Here is a 26,942-nt window from a genome sequence, read left to right on the forward strand (position 1 = left end):
GGCTGTTTTGGTTCGAACCAAAGAAAGAAGGCGAGAAAGCAACCTAAGAAGACCCTCCTTTGTAGGGTTTTTGGAGTATCCTGACTATTGTTTTGGGGATTTTTAAATCTCGCAAGCACCACAAATGAAATTCCCTTTGCCGCCATTGCACTCGGAAGGAGGCCACAATCTCACAAATATCTCCCAATCTGTACAGATACAACTAAAACTATTTCTGTGACAAGATACCATTTAAATGTAAGCAGTATATATATATATATATATATATATATATATATATGATGTGTGATTGCGGGTATATTTAAAAAAAACAATTCTACATCTTTCAAGTGAAAATTATGTGTTGGAGGGTCCATTCACAATACATATGATCCTCTTCTAGCAATGCAGCATAGGGGATGCATTCATAAAAAAAAAATAATAATAATAATAAAAATATATATATATATATGCATATATATATATGCATATATATATATATATTTATATATATGTATATATTTTTTAAATAAAAATATATATATATTTATATTTTTTTTAATGAATGCATAAAATTATATATTTTTTTCTTTATAAAAAAATAAATATATATATTTATATATATATATATATATTTTAAGAATGCATCCCCTATGCTGCATTGCTAGAAGAGGATCATATGTATTGTGAATGGACGCTGATCACACATCAGATTTCTGTACATTTATGATCCTGACATTAAACCTCCCGACTACGTTGAAGTAATACATCCTCCTTTTCCTGTTTAAACGATCTCTAGCAGCGTTTATGTCCGAGGTAAATCATGTTTATGCTGCTTCTTTTTTTTTTTTTCTGTGGATGATTCCTCTTCCCTGGCAACACGACAACACTCGCTGCTTTCACTGGTGACAAACAGCTGTGCTCACAATAATCACAGCTGATCTCTATATACTAAATGCAACCTGAAGGATTTTGTCTCAAGGCGGACGCTCTTAGGACATCCATAAAAGAGCGTTGGTGTCACTACATCTGCTCCGTTTCTCGCGCTGCGTTTTGATCGCTTTCTTTATGACTAATACTGACTGACAGCTGTACGGCTTGCACACATTTGTCAACACATTAGCATTCAGGTTGCTTTCACACCCTCACAAACACAAATTCACCTTGCTGATGCCTTCCTATTTGCATGACAGAACCCTCAGATAGAAAAAGCAATTTGTGAAATTGACAAGGATCTAGCGGTGAGCGCCTCGTATCGTTAGACCACGTTACGCCTCTCAAGAAAGAAAGGAGAAAACAAGACGGTACGCGTTTCAGCAATACCAACAGTAATATTTATTACGACAACATGAGTAGAGAGAAAGAGAGAAAGGTCACAAAGTACTGTGAAAGAGGTCTATCGTTACAAGAGGTTTGTCAAACTAACACTTGTAAAATTAGATTTCAGTCATTTGGAATACAAGGGCATGCAGAGTCAGGAGAGAAGGAAGAAAACAAACAGCGAGAAGGTAAAACAAAGATAATCCGAGGAGGATATAGAAGCAGAAACCAGAATGAGAAGGCACATTCACAGACTAGAATCAGTTATTCTGGGGAGATGACAAACTTTGTTTTTACTATAAGGATGTAAAGCAACAGATGTTCTTTTTTTTTTTTTTTCCGGAAAAGATTTCGAATACAGAACACTTGGAAAGCCAGGTTGAAAAGATAATTCAAAGAACAAGGCAGGAAGCATGAACCCTTTGAGGACCTGAGCAGAAAAAATGGGAGAGCAACCCAAAAATCAACACTTTTAGGTTGAAGAAGGGAAAGTGTAACCTCGACTTTAGGAGCAGAGAGGACTTCATATAGCCACAAATTAAAAAGGTTGCTATCTTTATACATTTAGGCAATTTTAAAATAGGATAATAAATAAATAAATAAGAGGAAGAGATCATGATATCTGCATTAATCTGCTTGTAAACATGTGAAGTGATCAAGCACTCAAAGGGTTACAGAAAACAAGGAGGGCCATCCTTACACCTGACATCCCAAAAAGGGGCCTTAGTTACATCCAATCACAGATGCAGGAACAGATTTAAAGAGACAGTATCCTTTTCCTCTCGCTACAGTGATTGTTTGTCAAAGCAGGCTGATGTGCACTAACTCTTGCGATCCCTTAAATAAAATCACGTCATTGTTTACTGGAGACATCGATGTTTAGATCCACGCTAACCTAAAATACTGTAATCTCACTAAATACTGTCGGCTACATTTAATTTACACAGTTGGCAAATCACAACGAGATCCAGGAGTCTTTCTAGTCTCGAAATAAGAGTTCATATTCCTGTAAGAAAAATACACTATTAAATCTGTATGTATACATTTTTCCTTTGATAAAAACAACTTGCAATACTGTTATGCATAAAATGCTTATTTTGTCTTATGTTCTTGTCAATTTCACAAATTGAAACGGCAGGCACACTGCAGCAAAAAGCAAGGCAGGAAGGGTAATACTAAACTTCGTCATGTTCTCAGAGAACCAGACTGTAGAGAGCCACACGTGATAAATTCATGCTGCTGTATCACAGATGATAAAAAGTAAAAATTCGGATTCCTTTTGTAGATCCAAAAGGAACCTCACAAAAGAAATACTGTCTCTTTAAGATTACATACATGTCCAGAAACACAGTGCGAGGCATGGTGAGGTGCTCAAACCGCTCGACCTGCTACACTTTGACAACAGGTTTCGTCCCGAACCTCTCCAAGTACAAGAATAAGTAAGAGTGAAAGGGAAACCGCTGTTACAGTAGCATAGAAGTTTCTCAGGAATGTATGGATGTTAAAGCGGGCTCGTGGTTGCCCGATCAGCAGCCTGACTGTCTCGCTGCAGCTCCGTGGACTGTTCCTTTGCTCTCAGCATTGTTTGGGTTCAAACCAAAAATCCGACCGCTGCACAGAAACTGAAATAAGGCAATGGGGATGTTTACATTTATGATCTCCTCTAGTCCAGGGAAAAATGAGCGATTCCTCGGATGAAATGTACGTGTTGATTATTAACCGATATGTGGAAATGTGCATGACTGTTGTCAGATGAAGACTTTTTCCACTTTCTCTACCTGCGGAAAAGTGTCTGAGCTTTCAGAAAAAACAAAAACCGCAAATGTTTGAATTGCAAAGCCTTCACCTGACAACGACCACATGCCGTCACCAAAGAATGGTCTGGAACGTTTGCTGTGGAAGGTGAGATGCTCGATGAATAAATGATGAGCAGTGGAGAGAGGAGGGGGAAAGAGAGCTGACATGTACACCACCTGATTATTAAGGAAACCGGGTGGATTTCCTTTTGATGAATGACCCAATAACAACTTTTAGGTAAACTTTAACTCCAGTTTCTTGGACGTGAGGTAGGAGAGAAAAAGCCTATTATTGAAACGTCTCAACATTAGAGGGCCATTTAATCCAAATATTACTGCATGGCTAGTCTGAAAATACTGCAGGGTAATACATTAACTAACAGACACGAAGAGGCCAAAAGCATGCACTCACATTCAAGCACTCGGGTCTGAAATTTGCAGTGCAAACAGTTATAATGCGCCTAATTGTGAGACAATTCACTATATCTGTTTCCACTTTAATGCATGCAAAACTTCCCCTATTACCGGTGACATTTCATTCCCGGCTAATCAAAATTATACTATCTGGTAGGCTTTCAGCACACAACGCTTAAAAGGGTGAATGATGGCTGACAGATAATGCCTTTGGTTAAACTGCAGTCTGCTGTGCGGAAACCTGTGGAGGAGCATCACCGTTAACTCCCTCCTGTACTCATCCGCATTCTGAACCTCGTTTGTGTTGCTCGACACGTCGACAACACACGCGCGCACACGCTAAAGGTAAACCGAAGGGAAGGGCGACCAACAGGAAGCTTATCCGAGTCGCACCGACGGCAGCCGGGGAGCGAGTCTGTGGACTCTGACTGCCAACGCATCAGAACCAGGCACTCATCATTTATAAATAAAAGAGACATACGGGCCAGGAACTCTCTGTCAAGTGCAGGTGAAGAAGACGGGAGAAAGAAACTAAGGAAATAAATAAATAAATAAATAAATAAATAAATAAATAAATAAATAAATAAATAAATAAATAAATAAAGTATTTTTGAGATGAATGATGAAATGTGGGATGAAAAATATGATGCGTTTTGAATCTGATATGTTATTCGGGTATTTTTATGTCTGACTACAGTGTTGGAGCAGATTCATTTCCATGAGGACCTCATTACTTTGCCCTTTGACACCTTATTTTGTGGTCACCGGTGGCCACTGAGGAGGAGAGGCTGGCTGGCCTTGGAATAAATACTGTGTGTGACTGTGCTGAGCCTCACCAGAGCAGACGCACTAGTTCCTCACCTGTAGCGGGGGGCTGGTGGGCCGAGAGACCCGGCAAATCCAGAGAGCTGTCTGACATCACGTGCTTCAGGTCTCCGCCCATGTCCGACAGCTTCATGTCCAGCTGCACTGACAGCGCGTCCTCGGAGTCGTCCTTTCCCACGCTGCTCCCGCCGAGGGACGGCAGGTCGAGGGACTTGACGGAGGCCGAGTCTTCCTTGGCCTGTTTGAAAGCGGCCACCTTGTCCACCAGAGTCTTTTCTGAAGCCCCGAGCGCCGTGCAAAACTTCGAGGACTGAAAGTCTGCAAAGTCGTCCGTGTCGCTCCTGAGAGACGAGAAGGAGCCGCCGCCGCTCTCCTTGGTGTCATCGTAGGCGAGGCCTCCCTCCAGAGACAGCTGCTTGAATACGTCATACTTGTCTGAGCTCTGCTGAGGCCGCTGCTGGCCGGAGGTCTCCCCTTGGACCCCCGCGCTGCTCTCGCCTTTCGGCTCTCCACCAGAACTGCCAAACGCCATGAAGTCTGCAAAGTCATCCTGAGGCGCTGCTGCAGCTCCTCCTCCTGCTGCTGCTGCTGAAGCTTGTGGTCTATCAGAGGAGGAGCCAAAAAGGGCAAAGTCACCAAATTCATCCGCACCTCCTCCTGGAGGTTTGGCTCCACCAGGCAGGAGCACTAGAGAGGGGGGCACGGACACGGAGGGGAATGTGCTGGGTTTGGTCTCAGTGGGGGCGGGAACAGACGGAGCTATAGAGGAGAAAAGGTCCAGGTCGGCCATGTTGAGGGGGTTTTTGGGCTGAGAAAGAGACACTGCTGGCTGTTGCTGCGGAAGTTGTTGGAGAGACTGAGAGTTTGGGAAAGCAGAGGGGAAGGCAGGTTGAAAGATCTTGGCCTGATCTGACGGGTCTAGTGGGGAGACGCTGTCTGCGGTTTTAAAGTCTGTGAAGCCATCATCAGCGCTGACAGACTTGAAATCTGCAAATCCTTCTCCTGTGAAGCAAAGAGAGGAATTTAAGATCAGAAAAAGACAGAGCAGAGAGACATAATGGGACATTGACATGAGATGAAAAATTCTCAACTGCAACAGCCACGATTCAGTCATTTCACAATCCTGCAAGACAGCTGGATTACTAGTATTTCTGCACCATTGTGAAGGGTCTTCTCGGTTCTCAGATAAACTGTGAGCTGCAGAGCGTTCGGACAAGAGCACACTTCACTGCACAAAAAACTCAAGTCATCTAAAGACTCGTACATCCCCACCACCATGCAATGAAAGTCATTCTGCAGAAAAGTCCTTCAGAACAGGTTATTTTGTGTCTTTATGTCCGGAAATCCTAAAAAACATTTTTTTTTTTTGAAGTGTCAAATGTCTTAAACTAATTAGAAATAGGGAGATACCGTGAAAATGTACTTTGTACTACCTGTGTTTATCACAGAAATGAATGTCAGTTGCAAATGTACGAGGTCTTCTTTTGGGACAGTCCGGAAAATGACATGAAAACACAATTTACTGACATGACAGAAAGGTTTGGAAAAGATGGATCTGATGACACGAGGACATAATCAGTCATATCGACTATAAACACTGATTTACTTAATAAAAAGGTAAGAAAAACAGCCAGACCTATCTACTATATCATGTTTACACATCACTTTAAATGTATCTGATAAGGTCCATCTGAGTAGACCCAATGTTCACTAAAATTTAAGTTTTTCTAATTTGTAAATATTAGATTCAAAGATTTGATTAGTATAATATCAAATCCAACATTTTTGAAGTAGTTTTCACCGCCTGTACTGTAATATTAAATTTCTCAATTTTTTTTCTTCCACATTATCATTCACATCACAACTCTGTTCCAGACTGAAGTACATCATACGCAAGGTACTTTAACACTCAGAAAAAATGTGCGGCGAATCCAAATGACATGGTTCTTACAGGTAATTTTACATAAGGAAAACGACTACACGTCGCTGCTGCTTTTGTTTTGGGAGCACTAAGAAGCCACAACACGCTGGCCCACACTTCAAGCTTCATCTGTCATAACAAGAAGTGGATCGAGTGTTGAGATCTGCCTGCATATACAGATTTCTGAGGAGAAAATAAAAAATAAAAAGATATCCTCAAGAATGGCACACTTCCAAGGCACAGATCACCGCACCTTGTCCAGATACGTACACCACAAGGTAACAAGTGTGGAAGCACTTTAATCTCAAGAGTCAATAGTGAAAGAAATGTCTCATTAAAATGCGTATTTATTGCACTGAGAACACGTACAGTGTGCTATAAAAACATCTGTATCTTTTTGTCGCAGGATGTTGCAACATGACACTGAAAATAAAGCACACAGAGAAAAGTCAGAGAGCAATCTCGGGTTTCAGCAGTTGTTGATCCACCGTGGTGTAATATATGCATGGCCTGAAATAGAGAATCTGTTCACACCGCCGGTGTACGGTGGAAGAGAGATAACTAATGGGCTCATTAAGGAGATGGAGCCTGACAATGCGAAAGAAAGGTCACTGCAAAGCATGACTTACTGGAGTTGTAAGAGCTGTCCCCATCGGAAACTGTTCTAATGAAACGGGGATGGGAAGCACAGCGGTATCAACACTGCAGGCGTGCAAAACGAGATACAGTGTAAACATGGAACAATGGTACTGAAGTGACCCGACAGCTGTACCAAACTTATAATGCAGTGTTTAACTCCAGGGAATCTAACACCAACACCACTCTCTTCACTAAATTCAAACCAGAATAATATAAAGATTTGTTTTCTGAGGAGGGTGTCGCCTCGAGAGGGACCATCTCAGAGCTCTCTGCAGGGCACTTTTGACTTGGAAAAAGTATGACAATAAAACATGGATGAACTTGTGTTTTTTAGCAACAGAAATTGGAGTCTCTTACCGACTGGTTTCTTGTCAGCAGGCTGTTCGAGCTGTCTGAACACACTGTACTTGTCTCCAATATCTGGACCACAACAAATCAAGGGGAACGCAATCATTAACAGAAAATACACTTGCCTTAATGCAGTTTAAACACTAATACTAAGTTTAAAGATAGTTAAAAACGCGTCCATTAAACTGACAGCGGCCTCGTTCAAGCTACTGTGGAGTTTATTTCCTCTAGATCACAATTTAATAAGACTTAAAGTTGCAGTAGGTTGCCTTCAGAGATCAGTTTTATATTTTAGATGTAATAAAAAAGGGGCTGTAATGTGATAAAACTTGCATCTGTGAAACCGCTTGCTCTATTCCTGATCTGCGTCACGGTGAAAATGTTTGGAAATGCATTTAAGTGAAGAGATATCTGAGGTCATGGCGTCACTCTTTTAATTAGTTATCTGTTTGGGTGTGTGTGTGTGTGTGTGTGTGTGTGTGTGTGTGTGTGTGTGCTTTAGTTTAACTGCTTTAATGTTTTCGTCCCAGGTGTAACTGGCTGCAGCGTTTCATGGAGGACAGACAATGTTTGGAACACTGCTATGTGAGGTAGAGAAGGTACCTGAGGCGGGTGCTGCCGGCTCTGCAGGCTGATCCACAGACAGCTGCTTGAACACAGCGTACTTATCAGAGGACATGACGGCAGCAGAGGAGGAACCAGACACTGGAGTCAGCATGGCCGGGGTGCTGCAGGGACATGAAGACTATTGTCAGGCGTCGTGAAGAGTTTAAGTTCAATATCAGAGTTTAATCCCAAGAACATTTTCCCTGGGGTTGGAAAGTAACAGCTTTTTTTCCTAATAGCATTTAGTGTCCTCTTCTCCATTAATGATACTAAAATAACTAAATTGCACCTACAAAGACAGCTCATCACGCTGTGGAAAAACCCATCTAGCAGCTGATTTAACGCCCACTAACTTAACGTGTCATATCCTGTTTAATTTAATTTATATAAAATTCTGTTTTACTGGAGGTTATGTGCTGGACTGTTTCAGATGCCACGCAACCACCAAAAATCCAGGAAGTTATTGGTCACAGACAAGAAAACACTTTAATTAGCGGTCTCATTAAACAAACAAGATATTAGACGTCAATTCATTGATGTTAGATATAACATTTTAATTAGTACGCAAACCGATTTATATATATATATATATATACTTTAATCATGCAAATTCTTTCATTAACAAAACCTGAATCACACTTGAAAAGAGTCTGTGATTTAATCTTCAAATACTGTAAATGTTTTAACAATTTCCAATTATTTGAGATCTACAAGACATTAAACTCTGTGTGTGTTTTTAATGAATGCACCTTCACCGTGCACCTTTGAGGTTCTGCCAAATGGCACTGAGTCCAATAAAAGCAGCTTTGCTGTGGAGTTTGCAACTGGAAATCCTTTTAAATTAAAGTTTTTAACTTGTCAACTCAAAATAAGTTGCATAAAAAAACAGTTTGACATTTTCAGAAGTGCATTTATTCACCGCCTGGCAGAGAGTTAGATGAACAGATCGGTGCAGCTTTCATGGCTGCCTGTTAAAAACGAAGGTACGATTAGTTTGAACAAAAACTGGAAGTTAAGGCCATGACGTTCGCGTCTGCGTGTGAGGTTGTGTTTTTTGTGACTGCGTGGACTGTACAGGCATGCTGACTGCACGTGTCTCAGGAAAGCTGAATGTTTTTAGGAGAAGCATTCTGAGGAAAGTTTTCTATTATCCACAGTTTTATAATTCATCAGTAAAAGAGAACAAGGACGCACAGATGGCATCAAACTCTTGGTGGGGAATCGCCAAAACCCTGGGGAGACATGAACATGCCTGCAGGCGGAAGTATGTCGTCATCCAGACTTTTTAAATGCCCATGCATGAAACGTGTAGCATGTAGCAGACTGATGTGTTCCCAATTTGTAGTATTAATAGAACAACACTTAGGTTCCCTGTTTGCCTTCAAGTCTGCATCGGTCGGCGCATGCAGAGGCGGGAAAAAAAAAAATCAATTCTTTAGTATCTCTAATATTCACTAATTAACATGTTACATGTGCTTATTCTGCACAAAAACCTCCATTTTACAAGGTTTATGTTGCCAGGGAACAACTGAAGCCCCCAAAGGGAAGTAAACAGTCCCAGCGAAGGACTAGTCTGGCACATAACCAAGCTGTAGAACTCAGAATATTATTTGTACACGATAGTATTTTGTAATTGTTGTTAGTTTGTGAGCTTCTGAGGTGCTGTACGCGTCTCATGTTACCATGGGACACAGCTAGGCTAGCTGTTTCCCTCCGTTTCCAGTGTTTGTGCTAAGCCATGCTCACTGGCTGTACGAGAGCAGCACCAATCTTCTAATCTCAACAGAAAACAAATAAGTATATACCCTAAAATAAAACGTAGAATATAGACCAATAGTGTAGTACACATTTCTCTGATAACATACAAGAATGAAGCACTGAGGAAAATCATTAAACTCCCAGCGATACCGTTTTCTCAAAGCCCATTTTTCTGTAAGACATCTGACAGGAAGTTAGGGCTGCCAGTTCAGGCTGGGAGCCCAATTTGAGCTTTTCAGCCTCTCATTTAATTAGAAAACAATCTTAGACTGTGGGAAATTCTTGTTTCATCGCAGGAACTGTCAGGAGTGTGTGATTTTAGGGGAGAAATAGGAAAGAATTATAAAACGTCTTTGCCACTTAGATTCTTCAGTTCTGCTTTCTCTTTGTCTTTCAGCAGATAAATTACCTTTCAGCTTCCTCTCCCTGAAAGTAGTCTCTCCATAAGGACATAGAAAGTAATATAAAAAAATGAGCTTATCTACTGTCCACTGAAACAAATTCATTAAGAGATGACCCAAACTCATTGCTATTCTAGGGAAGTTATTACAAGATATTAAGACAGCGCATCTGACTGTAAGAAAGACAATGAGAGACTGAAATGTTATGCAGAATAACTTGGCTATAAATAAGCTTCCAGAGTTGAATATTAAAGGCTCACCACTGCATACATTTACATAACTTCTTTAGGGCAGTAAGATGCAGAGCAAATAGAGACAGAAATAATGAGAAACGTATATTTAGTGTTAGTGTCAGCTTTTTAAGACACACCTAATTATATAAGCTAGAATTAAAATTAATGAATCCTTTAAACCTCCACTGAACTGATGGCCTGTACCTGTTTTGGTGCTGTGGAGCGATGGTGGGAGGGAAACTTCCTCCTGATTCCCCCTGGAAGTCAGTGAAGGTGTGGTCTCCTGCTCCAGCCTTCGGAGCCTCCTGAAAGTCTTGGAAGTCGTCGTCATCGGCTTTTGTCCCCTTTGTGAACATCATGTTAGTGAGTAAGATGTGCGATGGGATCAACTGCAGGACAACGAAGAGCTAAAAGCGCTGCTGTGTTACCTGCGCAGGAGGGAAACTGGCAATGAAATTTGTGTTTGCGGGTGGTTGACCAGGAGCTGCGGGTGTCATGGCCATGACTGGTGGTGCTGGTGTGGGCATGGCCATGGAGACCGGGGGCTGGGTCATCATGGGCTGTTGGTGCTGGGGCATGACGGGGGCCATGGCCATCGCCAGGGCCGGCAGGTTGGGCACTGGTGGAGAAGGAAACTGACTGAGGATTTCCACATTCATTGCTGGGAGGCCGTTCTGAAACCAAGAAAATAGATATTTCATGTTTTTCTTACTGTCAGCAAATGAAAAGACCAAAACCCCAAAAACTAAACAGCAGTATTATAAAGTATTTCCGGTGTAACCAAAGCACAATAGACAATAGACAATCTGAGCTCAGCCCGGTCTTTTAACATCTTGTGGGGTCGTTAAGACCTTGAGAGTCGTCGAAGAACCTAAATCAAGTCCAGTTACAATCAGTTGACATTTATATATGCCAAAAGATTCTTTAAATAAGTTTTGGTAAAAACAACAGTGGCAGCTTTTTAGGGCATTTCTCAGCTTTATAAAAATGAAGCTGTATGGCTGTGACGGCCTTAAAGATTTATGTTTTCAGTGGGATAAAATAAGCACGGGGCTCTATGAGGCACAGACAAGGTGAAGAAGTAAGCAAGTACTGAAAGAGAATAACACATTGTCTCTGTTTTAATGGGTGTTTTTGACAATGAGAAGATACAGAACAACAACTGCCTATACTTAAAAATAAATTTGTAATGTTTCATAATTTTATTCTGTTCCAATGTTGCAAATAAAATCATGTTTTTATCATTTTGCTTGAGTTGATTAGTTAGAAAACGAGCTGCGTCAGGGCACAGTGGCCTTTCAGAACATATTTAATTTGATGCCATCATGTATTAACTTGAAACAAAAAAGAATGATGTTTACATATAAATTATTCAACAGTCAAGTTCTTTACCAAGATGTCACTGGCAGACTCAAACTTTTCTTCCCCTCAAAGGAGAATGCACCTTGTTTTGCCCATGTTTTAAAGCTGTTGAAGATTTACATCTCCAAAGGTGTCTTATTATTCCTTGCATGGAAGCAGTGGCATGCAGAGTTTCGTGAGCTGCCTGCAGATTTGCATCCTCCCAGGGGTGGCGGTGACAGGCCCGGGCTGAGGATGATAAGAAGCCTCCTGCCTCGGCTGATGGGGACTCAGCCATATATTGGGCTTACAACGCTTCACAAGCTTTGGGCTGATTCACAGTACTGCTTCGTTCTCCCTGTTCCTAGTTAAGCGCCTCTAATTTCAGAGTGGAGTTTACGGGTTGGGGGGGGGGGGGGTGTAATTAGTGAAGTCATTCTATGTGGATAATTTGTTTTGACTCCAGTGTTTACCTGTGCCACACCAATTAGTGCAAGTACAGTGTAAAGCTCCTCCTTGGTCAGCATGCCAGGTGTTGTGCGGTTGGCTGAAGCCCAGATTTGCCCCAGTGCTTCCCTGGGAAGACCTGATGACATTAATATCGGGTAGAGCTTGGCTGTGTCGATCCCTGCCGGAGTCATGGTGAATTCAAGAACCTTCTTGAACATTTCTGAAGACAGAAAAACGGAAGACATCCATGTATGTGGTTAAGTTAAACTAGGAATCAGTACAGTGCGGTGTAATTTCTTCGCACAAAATACACTGCAATGTCAAATATTATTAATATTATCTGAAACATAACGCCGGTTGTTTACTTGAGTAAATGTTTACCTGGAACGAGGCTGTCATTGTAAAGCCAGGCTGGCAGCATGGGCTGGATGTGCTCTTGTTGTGGATACACGCCAACACCTCCTGTCACACGGACAAACACGCACACAGACACAAACACAGTTAGATATTACAGCAAAAGACTTGTCCTGGCGTACCATTTGCCAAGCCTCTTGGCAGCTGAGCCCTGCTTGTATCGAGCTCCATAAAAATCATGCACCTGATGTCTGGAAGGCGCGGTGCAGATGTAACGCGCCCCTGCACTGAATCACAAGCACCCTGCCACATCAGACATCTATAAATCAGTCTGTGAGTCACTTCTAGCCAAGGACAGGTGAGAGAGGAGACTGCTTTATCAAAAGAAAGTAACTAAAAATCAAATTTAACTGCTGTCACTGACCTAAAAGATTTCTTTCTGAAAATAAAATAACAAGCATTTCAGGAAAACAGTATTGCTCATTTCGAGTCCCTAACACCGTGTGCAAGGCATGTGTTTACTCAGGCAGCCACTTTGCACATAAAACACCCATCAGTCTTGGGCAATGAAATGGATCTTATTACAAATCTCCCTAGTCTCCGTGATGAGCCGCTATATTTCCCTCGATGACATGGAGGACATGGACACAGACAAACAAACAGCAGCACAAAGGAGTAGCGGAGCAGCATGCAAAATCAGCCTTGGATTACGTCGGGCCCCGGTGGATCCTGCCAATCCATGCGCATCCCTGTTAAACCAAAGCAGACAGCATGCGCCAGAGGTCGTTCTCTGAGAGGGAGTCACACAGTGAGGGGACAGACGGACACTTATTTAGTCAACAGGTATTACCCAAGGACTTTGACAGACACAATCCATTTCCACAATGTGTGCAGAGAGTACGGACATGACAGGGCTCCTCTAATAAGACAGAGGTACAAAGCGGGCAGAAATGAGAGCAGAGACTCAAGAGAAGATGTAAAGACACCATGAAGGGTACCGAAAAGGCCCCACCTCTCCGTAATCATCTCGGCGGTGAGGAAAATGTCAGCTTGATTTCATTTAACAGCACACAGGCTACAATGGGATGATCACCGTCTAGAATCTGGTATAAACCAATCAAAGAGTAGATTAAGGTGCTGGAAGAGGTACAGAATAGTTTTTTCAGGGTTAGAAATAATGAAAGTCTTCCTCCGGGACGGTAAGAAAACTACTGCCTTGATTGTGTGTTAATGCTGCAGCAAAGCGAGGGAGAGAAGAAGCTATGAAGTCCAATGAACAGGCACTTCTCTCACCACCGTCACCACTGGTTTGAGGAGACGAGCCGGTGTCTGATGAGGGCTGGTTGGGTGCCGACACCGGGGCCACAGGTTGCTTTCCTGCGGTGAAGACACAACTCAAGTCCTCGGGGGCTGCAGCCCAGTTCCTCGCTTTCATGCTGGACTGAAACTGAGCTGAAACTTTAGCTCTAGGAGACATTCCAGCCAAACTCTGCCTGGATCTAAAGCTAAACTGGGCCATCTTATCAGCAGTAAGATCGCATGAGGAGAAGAGCTTCTCTTCCAAGGACGGGCCTAGAGGGGTGGATGAGGAACAAGCTTCTTTAACACACACCAGCTACAGTCCAGACTCTACGTATTTGGGCAGTCAAACAGTTTGGCTCTTCAGTTACTGTGTTTCAGCAAATGCAAGTTAAAATGAAATAAAGGACACTACATTTAAGTGCCACGTCTCACATTAGAGTAGATTTAGATCATTAAAAGACCTCTGTGTGAAATGTGATGTGTGACATGACTGAACCAGCCAGTAGTAGAAATGAAAGGCTTCTACTGAAGTTGTAGACCTCTAGTCTGAGCTACTGGAGCTGTTTTCCTATGAGAGGGTCCCAGTTTTGTTTATATCGAGGACGAGGACGCACACGTATTCATGGGCACGGGCACTAATTTACTTTTCAACTGTTTCAATTATAAGGGCCTTTCTATGTTAAGTGCCCTGAGATAGAGATAAAACTGTAATGGATGTAAACAATCTCTTCAAATGTTTTAGGAAGAAGAAATGCTCTCACCATGTTTGTTAGACAGCAAAGATACACACAATGAATTTTAGGGATTAAGACTGAATGGAATCCTGACTTTTGGTTTGTTTGTTGTTGGGGTTTTTTGTGGGGTTTTTTTTTTATACAAGAAACCTCCATAGGGCCTGTTTAAGTAGCTTTAAGGAGATTAGAAGTTTCAACAAAAATCTCACACACCACACTAACAAATTCAGTCACAAATGTTTTTGTTGAGCTGACAATACCAGGCAATTTAGCCGATATTCCTCTGATGGTACAAATAAACACTCCTCTTCAAGCAAAACTTTCTTTAGTGCTTACTTGAGCAGCCAAGCATCAGATCTTATTTTTCTATGGTTTATTATTTATGAAGCTTATGAACTTGCTGCAACTCCACTCGTTTGCATTTGTAGTCTCAGTGAAATATTGAGGTGACACAAAGTTTTGCACCTTTGATAAAAATTTACTTTGGGCTTATTAAATATCCTGATTACCGTGTTTGCATTTGTTTTTAATGTCACACAGTGTATAATTTATGCACTACATATCAGGCCCAGTTATATTGTTGCCTGCACATAAGACCCATAACTATGTCAAATTTCTTATACAGCCTGCAATTTTGATTTTACAGCATCAGAACAAAAGAAAATCGTTCTTCCTCTTCACTCAGCAGAAATCCATCCGTCAACCGTCTAATCTACTTATTTCAGCTGTTGCTAAACTACTTGGTCAGAAGTGTCTCAGAGGATTGGGGGTGAGGAGGATTGGTCTCTGGACAGGCGATCTTCAGACAAATGTCACTCACACTCTGCACACCGAAAGCTGTCACAGAGCAGCTGCTCATCCCCGAGATTACATTGCAAATAACACACGGCAGCGACACTCCTCTTCCAACACACCGACCGCAAATGGATTCATTATCGGTGGAAGATTCAGCTGCTACATGGGGAAAAAACCCAGAAACATTCTGTCTTTCTAATGATGAAGCAAGTGAGAGATTCATATCTATTGTGCATCCTTGTTTGCCCGGTTTGTAGTGTCTGCTTGCTTTAAAGGTTTAGGTAATGATCTGCTGTGCTGGCTGCATACTCTCACACTGTAACGCAGGCCAAGACCAACTAAACATCTGGAAGTAACCAGTAAAAACATTCAGCGATAAAAGCAGCGCTACACAGGCTAAGTGGAAATACTTGAGTATAAATTATGGGGATGGGAGGGGAGGTCTCAACGAATCAAAAGAAAGGTTACCTTGAAATGTGGATTGGGAGCTGGTGTTGGCAGCAGAGTGGTGGGTGGCAGTGGGAACGGACATAGAGGCAGGGAGGGACTGAGGGCAGTGTTGTGAGGAGGGGAACGACGATTGGTGAAAGTTGGAGGAAGGGAAAACATTTAAAGGTCCCTGAACAAAGTCACTAAAGTCGTCATCATCCTCAGAGAAACCTGTGTGGGGGGGGGCAGAGGGTGAAGGCTGGAGGTGGGCCTGAGAGGAGAGGCCGGAGGTGGAAGTAGAGGAGGAGGGCGGAGAGAAGGAGGCGGGGGCGTCTACAGGCCCTTGAAAGTCACTAAACTCGTCATTATCCTCGGTCAAAGCTGGGGGGGGGGAGTGAGTGGTGACAGACGGGTGTGATGGCGAGGAGTCTGCAAAAATGAAGAAATAATGATGATGGCACAACACACGCTAAAATGGAGAATGAATTCAGGGCTGCACATTGCAAGAGTGAGATAACAACTACTTTGTGCGAGACCAGAAATTGTAGAGCTGCAAATTTGAGTTAAAGCTGTTTAATATTCAGATTTACTAAAATGCTATTTCAGTTATTATCAATTGTCAAAACTGCAGCGTTTGCACAAACATCAATGTTGTAGAAGTAGTCTAAGGCAGACGTTCCCCGGTTGGATAAAACTATAAATCTTGAGATGATTGATGGGAAAGAGGCCATGTGATTATCCAAATTAAACATTTTAAGAAGTTTTCAAAATCATTCTTTGCAAATTCAGACCTTTTTGGACAGTGAAATATGATTTCACAAATCAAAAAGGTTGGGAACTACTGCTCCACATCATCATATCTGGGTTTGTTTGTCAAGAGCAAGCCTACAATTTCCTGAAATGCACAGGATTGAGTTAAGTGAAGGAACTCTACTAAAACACTACAAAGTAAAACAAAAATAAAACAAAAATAAAAAGTAAATGGTGAGATTCATAAAAAGATGCCGTATCAAACACACAAAAATTAAAACAACCAGAAAGTGATACTGACAGGTGTGAAGAGAGAGACTGGAAGAACAATAAAAAAAAAGAAAAAAAGAAATGTGATGCCATCTGTGTTGCATATTATATAGTCAGACAGAAAATCACAAATTTGGGCATTTTCAGCGCAATAATCACGCTGACCGGCCTCTATTCCAGTTATTATTCTTAGACGGAGGTGTTTTTAGAAGAGCTATGGAGAAACACAACGGGAAAAAAAAATGACAGGGATTCCAGCTAGGAGCATTCAAGTGAAAGTACCTGGCTTCTTGGTCTGTGATGATGGAGTGGGGTGCATCTTCGCGTCTCTGCTGAAGCCGTCCAGATTACCTTTGATTGCCTCCAAGGCGTCATCACGGCTCTTCTCCCCTGTCTGAGTACAGCACAATAGTGCGTGAAGTGACCGGAGGGTTACAGAGATGAGCGCTGGACATGCCTGGCAGAGATAAACAAGATGTGCAAAGAGAGAGAGAGAGAGAGACTGACCTTGGGTTTGACACTGCTGAGCAGCCTCAGCTTCTGCTTCTGCTCCTCGAATTGTCTTCTTTTTCTGTCCTCCTCCAGCATCTTTTGTTGCTGCTCCAGACGTTTTCTACAGGCAAGAAGAGAAGAATAGAACATACAATTTTGTTTTAAGGGGCTGGAAACGCACTACTTGTTAAAACAGCTAACAGGTGATGGTACATCTTAGAGAATGTATAATTTAATTGGACAAAATCAACATTTATTTGACTTGAATGTAATTAGGGTTACAATGAATCACTTGAACCATTGAGCTTTACATATAAACAAAGTATCGAGAATCATATATGGATTTATTTCAAATAGTTCTCCTCATTTTTGCTCAAGAGAAGAAAAATGGGAAACAACACTTCGCCACAGCAATTCTATGGTTAGAGTCTTAAAGGCCTTAAACACCTGCTTGCTCCCTTCAAAAAATCATATATATTTAATATGGAAATGCAAACAGAAGGATAGAAATGTTTATGAAGACAAAGTCCTAAAAATGTATTACAATTAACATGAACGTATGTACAATATACAGAACAGTGAAAAGGTTTTAGGCACCAAAAGTGAAGTGAGGAATTAAAAATAATGTCATTAATAGTTTTTGTTCATGTTGCCTTTGTTGTTAGGTTGGTGAGATGGTTAGCGACAGCTTGATAAAAACACGTGCTCGGCACCCAGTAATGTTCAGTTCTCCGAGGTCGGTACCAAAACAAACTCAGCTGTGGTCCAGCTCAGCTTGGAAGCTACCATTTCTTGAAAGTGGATGACAAATGTATGTCCACTCGAATTTATGTTCAGAAGGAGGACATACAGAGACAGAACACAGCCGGGAAGTGATCGGTTTCATTGTTTACATGTATAATGTTTCTTTTGATCAGTTTATGAAAAGGTTTAAACTACTTGTGTTTAACCCATTGAAATCAAATCAGTTTGGCCCTGTGTATTCTGATTGAGGAGCATTTTTGCTCTGTTTGGCCTTTTAAACCTATTTTAATCAGAACATTCGGTTCATGTAACTGTGGCTCGTGTCTTCTGTCTGTTTGTGTGATGCCAGACTCTTGTGCCAGAATTTGTTGTAGGTCTATTTGTTCTTTTTGCTGAAGGTAGTTTTTAATGTTCGGGTTTATTGCCACGCTGCAGAATGAATTTAGTTTTGATCTAACACCTCCTTGATTTCAGTTTGGACCAAAACATTGATGAGCCAGCCATTATTGCCTTTTCCAGAGCCACAACACTAGTGTTTGCTGACAACATCATTTCTTTATTCCACACATTGTTTTTCCTGGCTGTATAGCCCACATGCAGATATGTGCATTCATGCATACACACACTGGATCCATACAAGTACACACAGAGAAGGATAAAAAGATGTCTTACTGGTGCTCCTCAGCCATTTGTTTCTGCATGTCAGCAGTGTACTGGGGTCCTGCATGTCTCATACCCATGAACTGTGGCTGACCCAAGAACTGCATCCCGGGGGCCTGCATCCCAATCGCCATCCCACCCTGTTTGACCCACCAAAAACACACACACACAAAAAAAAAAAAAAAGAAAAAAAGCAGCTCAGACATCTCATTATCATTCCCACTGTCTCCATTCAAATGCTCTTAACAAGGGAAGGGAGAATTACATTCATGGATTAAAGTCTTGTTAAAAATCACACGGCTGCAATAAATTCCTGTTAATGTGCTGATATTTAAAACAGTTTGTGAAGAGATTAATGTGGAAGCAAATGGGGTTAAGAGGACCCCTAAAACCAGGTTTTTACTTGAATGAATCAGTTAAATCAACACAGCAGTGTTTTAGCATTATCCATTCATCAATGAAGCCACATTTGCATAGTTTGCTAAAAATACTACAAATGCATATGATTAAAAAAAAAAAATCTCCTTAGGGATCTATTAATATCCCCTCAAAAACACATACAAACACAGAATCAAGCGCAGCATCATAGCCAACACGGATGCAAAAAAAACTCACCTGCATGGAAATGGCGCCCGGGGGCATCTGCCCCCCAAAGTTCATTCCCATCATGCCCTGCATGTTGGGCTGCATGACTGGAACCATAGGGAAGCCCTGTTGCTGCTGCTGCTGCTGCTGCTGCTGCTGTTGCTGCTGCTGTTGTTGCTGCTGCTGCTGCTGCTGCATGGGGACCATGCCTGCAGAAACAAACACTGTTAGGATATTCTGTACACATGGCAAAGTGTATACAATTACTGTCATATAGCATGACAGTAAGTGTAATTTAAAGTATACTGAGGAAAAGTTAATACAAATCTGGAGTTAAAAAAAAAAAACTAAAAAAAAAGCCTCCAGAGTCTAGACATGATTCAATGTTGCAAATCAATTTCCTGGACTGCTGGAAAAAGATACAGGCTCAGCAACAAACAAATCTGCTTTTCTGGTGACTAATGTGACAGCTTGGAGCAAAACAAGTGGAGTGAGGGGGGGGGGGGGAAACCAAAAAACTGGAAAAGTGTGTGTATATTTTTACAGACTCCGTGTAAGCTGACAACCAGAGCTGAGCAGCCAGCTCTCCTGGTGGAGCCTCCAGACGATTCACCATGCTGGGGTTCAACTGGGCTGAATAAATGGCTTGTTTAGACGGCTGCTCACATTCTAATTTCGTCGGACTAACATAACATCGCAAACAGGAGCATGTAATGACCCCTAAGAGATGCTTGTCCTGGCGTTGAGTGGATGGTTTATCGGGAGTGTTGCTGCAGAGTGAGCAGCCTAAAAATGACAAGCACGCACAGCTAAATGACGGCACATCCGAGGCCTGCAGCGCACAGTGGAGGGGAAAGGTAGCGAAGGAATGAGCTGCAGTGAGATGAAGCCTCACCGCTGCCTCACGTGCCTGATGAGCTGCGGTGATCTTAAGATGACAGGGACCAATTATTAAGAGGAAAGTAGAATCATAGACATCTAGTGTTAAATCTTTAATGCAAACATCTAACCTGTGCGTGTCCTGCATCAGCGCATGATCAGTTGAAGTGCATGCTGTGATATGAATCTAACTGTTTTAACAGGGTTGTTTTTTTTTATATCCAACTGCATTTAAATGTAAAACAGTTTTGAGATTTTTCAAAAATGAATCTCTATATACTGTCAGAGTGTTTCAAAAAGCAGAACTCCGGTGTCGCTGATCAGATTCAAATTCAGAAAAAATGCATTTATTTTTCAATTTTCATTGAAAAAGGAGCCTTGTTAAATAACTAAAAATGACACAGCTTGGAAGAATAGGTTGGTTGATATTGACTGCAGAATGACTCACCCTGAGGCGGTCCCAAGCCCCCTCCAACAGGATACATAAAACTAAAGGAAAAAAGGAGAAACACAAGTATTGTGAGATTCAAATGAAACCTTAAGTAAAGAAACAGCATCACGTGTGCTGCAACTACTGCACATGAAATAGTGGCAGATGTTTGTTATTTAGCTGCAATAATAACTTTAAAAGCGAGGCCATCCATACAAGACAAATGTATGAGGTGGAAGAGTTATAGTGAAATAACATGAGAAGCTCTGTTTGATCGTATTTTTGAAAGCTTCTTATGTACAAATTCAGTCCAAATGTTTCACCTTCAAACGGTTCTTCGGTTGGATTTTAGTCCACTTTTTTGTACAAAGTGAATTCAATTTAAAAGACACAGAAGAACAATAGAATAAAAGCCTTGTTTGCTGTTCATAATTGTGCTTTCACATCTACTTAAAAAGGACTTTCAGTTCAGTTTGCCAAGTCAGACTACATAGTATCTGTATCTCATTGCTTCAATGCCACACGTGTTTATTTCAGAGACTGTCTTCATAAAATGTTTGTTGTTGGTAAAAATGACTTTGACTGAATAATGAACAACCTTTGCTTTGTTCGACAACCTCGAGGTGAATTTTTACACACTGATCCTTTGAAATTTTTACAAACAGCATCAATGTTCGCGCCAGAAAAAGCAGGAGGAGAGAAGAGGCTGCAGACGGGCATGCTGTCGTCTGGTTTCCTCGGGCGTCTTGGACTCCGTCACCGGGTCTGTGCTGAGAAACATGCCTTTAAGGAACAATCAGAGGAATTCTCTACAAGTCGGCCAAGTCTCTCCCTCGCCGCAGCCAACCCACACAAGCCTTCAGCTATTTGTCAAATAACTTATTACAACTCAGTTCTTCAGGCTGGAGCCGATGATGCAGAGACAAACAGAAGACAGATCTAGCCGGGGCCTCTGCTCCCCGTGACTCTCAGCTAAATCATCACTAATGCAAGAGGTGAGTGACTTCATACTGAAAACACGAGCACCAAAGAAGACTGGGCTAACAGGAGGGAAGCAGGGAGCTCAGTTTCAGACAGCGTTAACATTTCTAATGCAACAATCAAGTCCCCGTGGCAAAGATTTTGGACTTCAGTTTGACAGCAAGTGACAATGATTTATTAGCGATTAAACCTGTCAATCAGTTTTTGAATAATCAAAAAAAAAAAGAAAAGTGAAAATGCTTTGTATAATTTCCATCCTCTTCATTTGCTCTTTCTGTCTCACCAACACTACAAAGCCGTCCTGTGAGGTATGCAAGATAAGATTGATCCTGGTCATTAAGAGCGTTTGTATGAAAGTAGAAAGATTTTGAATTCTATTCTAGTTTTCACAGTAAGTAAAATGTTTCTGTGTGAATATATGGGTCTGGTTACGCTCCATAAGGACTCGTTTCCAGTAATTGCATCTGACTGGACGTAGACATCAAGTACATTTTCAAAAACATTGTACATACCACTGGCCTCGTATTGTGAATTAAATTTGTAAATGTCATACTTTTTCAATCAGCATTGACCACCCTGCGTGCCAAAACTTAACCACATTCAGAAAAACAACCTACGAGCAAGAAGTCAAGGTTGCCATTAACACGGCGCTGATGTAATAGGACTGGTGTTAGCGTCGGCGATGATGCCTGACTTAGAGGGTTTCAGAGTCTCACATCTGCTCCCTGTAAGACTTTCAGCTTAACACGCTTTCATAGGAGCAGCGCACCACTGCAGCCCACCATCATTCAGCAAATAACAGGACATCGTGGCAGAGCAGATTAACATGGAAGGAGATAAGCAGCGATAGCAGCTGTGGACAACAGGCAGGCCAGTGCCTTGTAAAAGGCCTATAATCGTCCCAACAGCTCTGGTCACACTGTTTTCAACGCTGGGAGACCGAAGGCAGGGCTTCAGTCTACGTCATCATCTGTGACGCTGACATGATTTCTGGATTATGCTGAAACTGAAGTGCAGACTGTAACTGAACCGGTCGTTACTTTTGTAGGATTTTGTCCTGGGACAACACATTAAGAGCTCAGATGATTAGATGTCAAGCAAAGAATTTTCTGATTTCAGTTTTATTTGCTGTTTTTCTTGGTTTTATATCATTGTAACCTGAATATGTTATATACTGTTGCTGCAACAACAACAACAAAAAAAAACATGAAGAGGTCACGATGGGACAATTTGTCACCACAATTTACAGACGCTCACTAAGTCTCTTAATTGATTAGTCAATCAAAATTAAGTCATTTTTTTAAGGCAATTGCAAAACTTGTGCAGGCTCCAGATTCTTAACTTAAAATTATTTCCTGCATTTATTTTTCATTTATTACAGTAAATGAAACGTCCTTGGGTTTTAGACTTTTTGTTTTACTAAACATGTTTGTTGTTTTGAAGACACAACTTTGGGGGCCTAACCGAGACATTTTAGGCTGCAACTTCATCTTTGAGAAACGCTCATTGACATTTTTCACCAGTTTCTGGCATATTAAACACCAAACAGCAAATAGATTGATCTACAAAATATTCCACAGATCAATAAATGATGAAAATAATCATTAAATATGCGGCCTCAGTACAAAACCCTTCGTGTATTTGGGAATTTACAAGTAAACTGTCGTCAGTGAAGCAAGTAGAGACAAATTTCACCAAAAATGACAGCTGACAACAAGGCTGTAAAAGATTATATCAAATATATGAGCCGAGGTCCCAAATCTTCAACGCGGTTGATTTTGCAGATTATATTTGTAGTCAAAATTCCAATTTTCAGAAAACACTTACAAAGCCGACCCTCTTAAAAAAAAAAATGCACTCCTGACAAGTACAGTTATTACGATCATCTGACATCCATGAGGTCAAATGTCTGACGATCACAAAGCCCGCTGAGGACAGACGATCTGCACAGAGGCATCGTGACATAACACTATTTCATGCATCTGTCACGTCTCCATGGTGGAAACACATCCACTAATACTTTTGACTAAACTTATTTCCTTGTATGTATTCAAATACGGATACATTTCCTCCAAGAGCACTTACAAAGGTTGCTGTGACTGTCAGGTAGGCGTGTGTGTGCTGCACTACTGCTCCACCTCCTGGCTTTGCTCTCTGGTATTCAGGCACATTCCCCACTGTTATTGCTGTACTACCATGTCCGACCACCATACGGCACTACAATTACCCCCAAAACGTGTCTGAATGGGACTTTTAGTTGAACATTCGTGTGCACAAAATAATGGTGATGAAAAGATGCACACATGTTGGAGCAGACACGTCTGAAGCTTCCCACTGGTTCAAAGCAAAGCAGGGTACATCACAAAAGCAATATATATATATCAATGAGTAAACATTTTCTAGAAACCAGTGGAGAGAAAGCAAACAAACTAATTTAAGTGAATTCATTGCAACAAAAAAAAAAAAAAAAAACATCTTGTAATAATCCAATATCGCCCACACACCAGAGAGAGGTGGTGAGGCAGTGGAAACAGCAGTGCTGGCAGCACATTTTTTTTTTCCAACTGCCCACACTCATTTACAGTCTTGATGGTTCATGTTTCACCTGTCGGATCAGTATCACCTGGCTGGTGGAGATGCTTGTGAGCCGGAGCGTATTTATTATTCAGGCTGCTGGAGCTGGTCTCATGTAAAATGAACGAGGCCGGACTTTTCATCTCCCCCTCACACCATCATCACTCTGTTTTAATAAGATACCTGAACATCTCCTGCAAAAACTACCGACTGCGGTGTGACAGGGCTAACTATGTGACTCCGTAGAGAAGCATTTACTAAATGTAAAAAGCAGAGCGATCTGACTCCTGAGCAGGAGACGAAACAAGTTTCTGCAGCTGGAGGAGGAAGTCTGAACTAAGTGAACAGCTTTCTGACACATCTTCCACAACCCCACCTGCTTTACCTTCTAAAATACTCAACAGTAAACCAACTAAAATACCTCCGTGGCGGCAGATATAACAGCGAGAAAGTCCAAGCAGATGAGGCCAGATGTTTACACCATCAATCAGCCCTCCACAGGCCTGCCTACATAGGTGCTGTTTTTATAACAACGCTACGAGAGTTTATTTCTTCTAAATATATTGCGTTATGAAGCTGGATATCGGAGGCACCAGGTATAAATAACTTGTAACAGAATATATAACGTGTGAAACGTGTTAAAACAGGAACATTTTTTTTTTTTTGGTCCACTCTCGGCAAGAGGCAGCAGCAGCGAGCTAACGTTAGCTGTGACACCTGACAACCAGCCATCTCATCTCATCACCCTGGCCTCGACAACAACAACAAAAAAAAACGGTCTCTATCGCGATATTTGAGCTCCCGACGGGCGCTAAATGTGAAGCTTCGCGGCTTCAGAGGTGAATATTTCACGAACAAATTATTTTCCTCCCGAGGGAGTCGATTTTAAAAGGCTAAAATACCTGCTGCCTCCTCCGGATCCTGGCCGCAGCGCCATCTTGATAACAGCAGTCACTGGGAGGAGGATGACGTCAGCAGTGACGATAATGTCGCTAATAAACGCGTGTGCCCTGAGCTCAGTCTGCCAGGTACAGCTGGCTGCGCCTGACAGACTGCGCCCTGTTGAAGACTATTTAACTTTCATTTAAGTCAAACTAATTCATGTGTTTGTCATAATAATGTATGTAAGTGATAATAATATCCACAATGGCTGACATAATTATAGAAGTAGTAAAATTTGGTTAGGTTTTCTTGTCGTTATAAAGGGAAGACTTCTGAAAAGTAGCCTGTGTTTGTTTCTCTAAATAGCTTGACATTTGTTTAATTCTAAATTCCTTTTATTTCAACAGAGCTCATGATGTAATTTGGAAACTATACAAGAACTGAAAGTAAAGTCAAAAATCGTGGTGATTTAATAATCTAATGGATTGTAAGAAGTAGAGGTTTGTAATGCCCATAAACAATTCCAGCAGTGTATACTAATGAAATAATTCGTCCGAATGACCTTTTTGTTTTTGTTGTTGTTGTTGTTGTTGTTGTTCCTGTTGAATTTATTATTGCCAATCTTTTGTGTTAAAAGTTACTGTTGGCCTACATTTGCTGATGCATTTCCAATCCTGACTCTCTTCATATTTGTTTTATTATTAGTACACAATATTGGCTATGTTTTAATTTGCAAAGGATGTATATTTTTGTGAGAGATGTGGATATTACAAGCAAACACCTGCCCCCTTTCTAGTAGAAAAATAAGAAAAATGAGAAAAAGGACAGTAAGGCAGACAATATAGGTAACACACTCTAGAGACGTGATTGGATTTGATTATGCTAAAGAAAGAGGGCTGTTGGATGCTCGACCTGTGGAGGTAAGCAAACCTGAGGCAACCAAAAGGGCAGCAAATCCCTTTGTGGTCTTCTTGCTCGGTGCAATTCATGCGTTTAGCCAACAGATGTCAGTGTTTAGCTTTGTTTCTATCAATGACAAACTACTACCACCAAGTAATGTATCCTCTTCAGGATAACGTCTAACTTGTACATATCTAAAGAAATCTTTCAAGTGTGCTTGAATATCCAAACCCAGTAGGCTGTACAATTTATACAATACAAATTATTATGTAAATAAAAGGACATTTAAAATGTGTCATTGGAAGACTATCTCTGATTTTCAATAGTTTTGTAATTGATGTTTCCTGCTGTATTTCGACTCACCGCCGCTGATGTCTTGTTCAACATTTTTACTGGCAGCCTGAAGTATTGAGGCCATTGTGCGTCCTGACAAAGTGTTTCAGTTTCATTGTTACATGGAGGACACGGCGGAGCAACAAGAAAAAGCCTGAGGCTTTTGTCTCACTGGGTGTTGTTGTGAAAGATTTACAGCTTAATGAGAGCCGTGTGAGTCAGCGGATGACAAGCACCGCTGCTATCCATCACCTGGTCGGCCCTCAACCTTTCCAACACCTCAACTCTATTCAGCAGCACTGATTCAGAGTCCATATACATGACAGAGGGACACATGCACCCATTTAGGCTGCAGAGGGACCAACAATTCCAGAAATCTTTGCAAGAAGCAGATGAAGAATTTAGTTTTTACTTATTTTATGGAAGTAATTAGTGGGAGGAACAAATTATTTCATCATCTAACAGTAAATAAGTCTCACAGAAAAGGACACTGAGGACACTTAGCAACTTGGTTATTGTTTCCATCCTGCAATTACATATGGAGATAATTTACACATGGATTCTGTCTCAATACTCATTTTACTTTCAGGCCAAAAACAAACTTAATAAATAAAGAAGCCGGTCAGGATATCAAGATGTGGTGTCTGTATGCAGGACTACAGCTGAAGTTGAGGTCATTAAGGGTCATGAACTATATATTGTATTTCCTCTTTGAATTTGGGGCTTTATAGATGTCAGAAGACGTTTGATTTATAGTTGACCTAAAATAAAATAAAAATTTAGATTCTGGACTACTTCTATAATTTTTACATTTATT

General features: G+C 41.3%; 1 protein-coding gene across 3 annotated transcripts in view; it reads right to left on the minus strand.

Annotated features, from left to right (window-relative positions):
• Positions 1-24,965, minus strand: part of synrg (synergin, gamma) — a 41,607-nt gene extending 16,642 nt beyond the window's left edge. The window contains exons 1-15 of one of the 3 annotated variants that reach the window (XM_069161340.1): positions 24,913-24,965; positions 20,474-20,514; positions 19,177-19,355; positions 18,574-18,701; positions 17,173-17,278; positions 16,948-17,059; positions 15,685-16,074; positions 13,679-13,957; positions 12,413-12,493; positions 12,055-12,251; positions 10,669-10,914; positions 10,445-10,584; positions 7,846-7,970; positions 7,252-7,314; positions 4,371-5,336 (exon numbers count right to left, since the gene is read on the minus strand). In XM_069161340.1, the coding sequence (XP_069017441.1) occupies positions 4,371-5,336; positions 7,252-7,314; positions 7,846-7,970; positions 10,445-10,584; positions 10,669-10,914; positions 12,055-12,251; positions 12,413-12,493; positions 13,679-13,957; positions 15,685-16,074; positions 16,948-17,059; positions 17,173-17,278; positions 18,574-18,701; positions 19,177-19,355; positions 20,474-20,514; positions 24,913-24,947 (3,088 nt within the window). In that variant the 5' untranslated portion in view covers positions 24,948-24,965. The remainder of the gene's footprint in view (positions 1-4,370; positions 5,337-7,251; positions 7,315-7,845; positions 7,971-10,444; positions 10,585-10,668; positions 10,915-12,054; positions 12,252-12,412; positions 12,494-13,678; positions 13,958-15,684; positions 16,075-16,947; positions 17,060-17,172; positions 17,279-18,573; positions 18,702-19,176; positions 19,356-20,473; positions 20,515-24,912) is intronic. The other 2 variants (XM_069161341.1, XM_069161342.1) reach the window with 2 other exon arrangements.
• Positions 24,966-26,942: the final 1,977 nt, after the last annotated feature.

This window comes from Embiotoca jacksoni, unplaced genomic scaffold (assembly GCF_022577435.1).
Source record: "Embiotoca jacksoni isolate LCO1_2020_lvr unplaced genomic scaffold, fEmbJac1.0.p SCAF_28, whole genome shotgun sequence".
NCBI classification, from domain to species: Eukaryota; Metazoa; Chordata; class Actinopteri; family Embiotocidae; genus Embiotoca; species Embiotoca jacksoni.